Source organism: Aplysia californica, unplaced genomic scaffold, assembly GCF_000002075.1.
Source record: "Aplysia californica isolate F4 #8 unplaced genomic scaffold, AplCal3.0 scaffold00773, whole genome shotgun sequence".
NCBI lineage: Eukaryota > Metazoa > Mollusca > Gastropoda > Aplysiida > Aplysiidae > Aplysia > Aplysia californica.
In genome coordinates, this window is record NW_004798043.1 from 230265 (window position 1) to 235173 (window position 4909).

Sequence of the window (4909 nt, forward strand, 5' to 3'; positions counted from 1 at the left end):
GTGTGTACATGTGCGTGTGTGTATGTGTGGGTGTATGTGTGTGCGTAGGTGTGTGTGTGTGTGTGTGTGTGTGTGTGTGTGTGTGTGTGTGTGTTGGGTGTGTGAGCATAGACATGTTTATGTCTGAGTATGGGCAAGTTGTGTGAAAGTGTGAATGTGCATGCATGTGTAAACATATACAGTCTAGCATGCACATAGCGAAACACGCACAGAGTGAATAGATTTTCAGGTCCCAAATTTTATCTTGTATACTTACATTCTTTGAATTTAAAACACATACACAGCAAAATTCATTGATAAAGAAAAGATTTCTGCATCCCCCTGGTTTCATTGTGAGCATGCTACACTGTATGTGTATATACATATATGCGTGAATGTATGAACATATACCACCACCCTGTCTGTCCGTCTGTCTGTCTGACATCCCTCCCTCCCTTCATCCGTCCGTCCATCCCTCCCTCCGACCGTCCGTCCCTCCATCCGTCTGTCCATCATCTGTATGTCCATCCCTCCGTCTGTCCCTCCGTCTGTCCATCCATCTCTCCTCCAACCCTCCCCTAATGCACAGCACAATGATGAACTCACCCCGCCATGGGATCCACCACCACTGAGTGAGGCTCATCAATGTTGCCCTCCACCACCGTCTTGCCACGCTGACAGTTGTAGTTGCAGGCGTAGATGCCTTTGTTGGTGGCGTCTGTCAGATACAACATGTTGGCCACCCAGTCCACAGCAACGCTGCGCACCTCAAAGCCAGGTGTCTTCAGGGCTTCCTGTACGCCAAACCACAGATAGACATTTTGTAGATACAGTTGGAAAAATGAGGTTTTTTTAGTTTTAGTGGAAGTTTTACGGCGCTCACAACTGCAAAAGGTCATATAAGCGTCAGAAGATTAGAAGTGTTACAAGAGAGTAACAAACATAAAAAAGAAGAAGCGGAAATAGATGCTTCATAGGAAAGAAGAAGCAGACCACACCAGAGCACCTGCCAACCACCCACAAATAATGAGTTTAAGTTTTCATAAGATTTTGGCTTTTTTTGTGTGTGTGTGAAAGAGTTTTACAAAATTTTCAACACAAATAGGTCATAAGTGGGGGGTTTAATAAGTCTTTGTTCTGGGTATGAAGTAATCATGGTAGAGTAGAGAAATTTCACCAGCCTTTGGACATTTTCTGTGGAACACACCATGCAAATTTTCAGAAAAATCAGACAATCATAAGGCACTAGTCAGCGTGTTCAATAAAATCATGCACAAAAACATTTGTTTTTCTTTGCCAAAGCTGTGCCATGGAGCCTGTTGAATATCACTCAGTTATCAAGTTTTTACACTTGCAAGGAAAATCCACTTCGAATATTTTTCAGGAAATGGTTCAAGTTTATGGTGACAAATGTCCTCGTTATTATGCTTTGACATAATGGGTAAAAAAATTCAAATCTGGATTCATGTCGGTGATGGAGAAAGATAGTGAAGGGCGCCAATTCTTTATGGTAATTGAAGAGATTAGAATGTATCCATAGTGAAGAAACTGGTTCTATAAGACCGACGTATAACTCTTAAACAGCTCTCAGGTCAAATGAGAATCAGTGTAGGGTCAATTGAAACAATTCTCCACGACCATCTTAACATAAATAAGGAGTCTACGTGGTGGGTACCCCGCCTTTTGACAAGTTAGCAAAAGAAGCAGAGGGACGAGTCCTGCAAAACTCTCCTTCGAATTGAGTCCAGTGACACAAATTTCTTTAAAAACATGTTGACTATGGATGAAACATGGATTGATAATACTGATCCTGAACAAAAAATGTCCATGCAATGGAAAACCCCTTCTTCTCCCTCACCAAAGAAAGCTAAGGTAACACAGTCAAGTGGAAACGTCATGCTGTTGTGCTTCTGGGATTGTGAAGGTGTCATTGTAACTGACTACCTGGAAAATGGAAAAACCGTCACAGGAGACTACTACTCGGGTTTGCTGATAAAATTGCGGTCTGAATTGGTGAGAAAAAGGCGTGGAAAACTCCGTAATGGAGTCCTCCTACTGCATGACAACGCCCTTGGGCACAGGGCACAACAAGCAGTCCAGACAGCACAACAGTGCGGCTTTGAAATTCTGTCACAGCCAGCTTATTCACCAGACCTAGCCCCCTCTAACTTTTTTCTGTTTCCTAATCTAAAATAATCACTCAAAGGACCTCGTTTCCATGACAACATGGACGCCATTGAAGCTGTTGAAGACTGGTTAGGGGCCTATTCTGGGTCATTTTTCTCTCAAGGACTTTTGAAGGTCAAAGAGAGGAGACAGAAATGTGTTACTCTGCGTGGTGACTATGTAGAGAAATAAAAGTATGTGTGCCAAGTTACAAAGCTCTATCTTTATTCCTTCATATTTAGACCAAAGACTTCTTGAACCCCTCTTGTAAAAGTGTTGAAGATTAGAAATGTTACTTGAGAGCAACTTACAAAGAAAAGAGCGAGAGGTAGGAGACCATGATGTTGGATCAGACACAAGGAGCAAACCACACCCGAGCACCTGCCAACCACTCAGAGGGCTTCCTGTGCGCCACAAAGGCAGACATGCATTTTGTATAAACAGATGGAAATTTGATGCTTGGTTTTAATATATGGTAAGAGAAAGGACTAAGAGTACCTCAGTTTAATCCTTGTCAGTTGATGAAAGAAAAAAGCAAAAAAAGACAATAACAACAAAAAAGGGAGGGGGGGGGAAAGAAGTGGGGAAGGATCTTTATCAAGTAGATCTGCCTTTCTGCTGGGAAGATGTATCCCTTTCAGCCCAAGCTAGCTCTGAGCCTGCCTTCAGAATGCTCTAAATTAAATCAATGACGGTGTAAAAACACCTACATTAAAAAAAAACAAGGGTAAACAAAACAGAGCAGGTCAGTGTCTATCCTTCACTCTGTTGACATGAGTCTCATTCACTCACTGGAGGTTTGGCAAAGGAGACCATACTCCTCCTCCTCCTCCTCTTGTTCTGCTGACTTGACCAGGTCAGATCCGTCTGCTTCATGAGGTTAAAGGTCATTCCAGTGTGGTTGATGAAGAAGGCGGTGTCCTTGGCGATATCCACATCAATGGAGATGATCACATTACTCTCATTCTGCGTAAATGACAAAATTTTGAGTCAGAATTTGAGTAAATAGAATCCCATCAACACAATAACAGTCATATAGTGCAGGAAAGAAGCAAGACATAAATACATAAACAACAGATGGAAAGATAAGAAGTAGGACCTACCAGTGGTGCCCTCCAACCACCCGCACAAAATTTTGAGCCGCACATCCTGGCACAAAGCTCAGTCCGCTTTGAGCAAGTTCTTTGATGTTTTTCCAAAAAAGACCGTTTGAAAAAACATACAACAATTGCTGTTTGGAATTAGGACTACAAATAACAATATGAAAAGAAGTATTGGAATCATTTTCGGCTAGTACATTATTTTGCAGAAAAATAGGGTGTCCAAATAAGAAAAAAAAAAAAAACCCATCTGTTAAAGTCCATCCCACGTTGGCTGAGTGATCTCCATTTTATGCAAAAAAAGGCTGCCCTGCAATGGGTGCCAGGTGCCGATTAAGTGAATCAGCTCTTACCTTTGGGATGAAAGCCTTGGGTGCAGAAGAGGAACTGAGCTGGCTCTTCAGCAGGACATTGCCTTTCTCTACGATCAGCATATGGGGCTCTTCTCCTGCATCAAGGCAAAGCAAGATGAGAAAAAAAGGATCATTATCCGAAAGTGTGTCATCATCAAGTCATAATTTTGGTGAAGAGGTCATATCTTAAAAAGAATAACAATAAATGTTATCGTGTTAAACAGGTAACAAGTTACAAAAAGTTTCATATACCATTTTTCGAATTTTGTCAGTAAATACAAGTTGTGGGCCGGTAAAAATAATGTACAATGGGGTTCTGGCTCAGTGGCTGTGAGCAGTATCTGGATGAAAACCAAAATCTTTTTATCTTTCCTGTAAAAAGTTCTATCTAACTCTGGTAAAAACAAACTGCAGTCAGTTATACATTATACTTGGAAAATTTCCAGTTTAATGTACAAAATATGACTAAACTTTTAAATTAAAACAACTCAGCATTTCATATCAAAAACTTCCTTTAGAATAACTCATCATCATTACCATCATCATCATCATTATTATCATTGAAAAAGCACAGTAGGCAGGGAGAATCTTGATTAAATTTTAGCATGAAATGTGAATAAAAAATTTTAAAGAAAATATTCGTTGATTAAGTGTTTCCCCTCCAAGGCTTCTTCTTCATCATCATCATCATCATCATCATCATCATCATCATCATCATCATCATCATCGTCGTAGACAACTTTAAGATAAAAAGACAAAAGACAAAAAAATGGTAGAGACTGTGTAGAATTTCAAAATTTATAATCATCATCATCATCATCATATAAGTAGAAAAACAGAAGAACAGACAGTCTAGAACAATTTCAAAAACTTTACTAATGAATTAAAAGAGTTAAAGTAAGGTGAGGCTGTACCTGTTGCAACACAGGTGGACAGGGTGGCGTTGTTGTCAAAGATCCTCCGCTCAAAGCCTTTCTCACAGCTACAGTTGATCTTGTAGGAGTGGAACTCACAGTGCTGGGAGCAGGCATGGTAGTGCTCACACGGGTTGTCCACTGGGGGGGGGGGGGGAAACACGAGTAAAAGTAGGAGTGTGTGTGACTTTTTCAAAACCCAGTCACTGACATCCAACGTAAAACATTAGAATACTTGAAAAAGAACAAAATCACATCAAGTGGGAATGGTTCTGGCACAGTTCATGTGATATGGATCTCCAATTCCTGAATGCTGAATCTGGGACAGTTCATGGAATTTAGGGACAGATAGCAAGTCTGCAAATCTTTTACAGACCAACAAGACATGGTGACACCC

General features: G+C 40.7%; 1 protein-coding gene across 1 annotated transcript in view; it reads right to left on the bottom strand.

Moving 5' to 3' along the window:
* LOC100533545 (apolipoprotein E receptor) overlaps nt 1–4909 on the bottom strand; it is a gene marked incomplete at its 5' end in the record, with an annotated part of 121309 nt that overhangs the window by 23782 nt on the left and 92618 nt on the right. Inside the window, 4 exon segments of the mRNA XM_013088594.2 lie at nt 586–773; nt 2938–3111; nt 3599–3693; nt 4513–4653. Coding sequence (XP_012944048.1) covers nt 586–773; nt 2938–3111; nt 3599–3693; nt 4513–4653 — 598 coding nt within the window.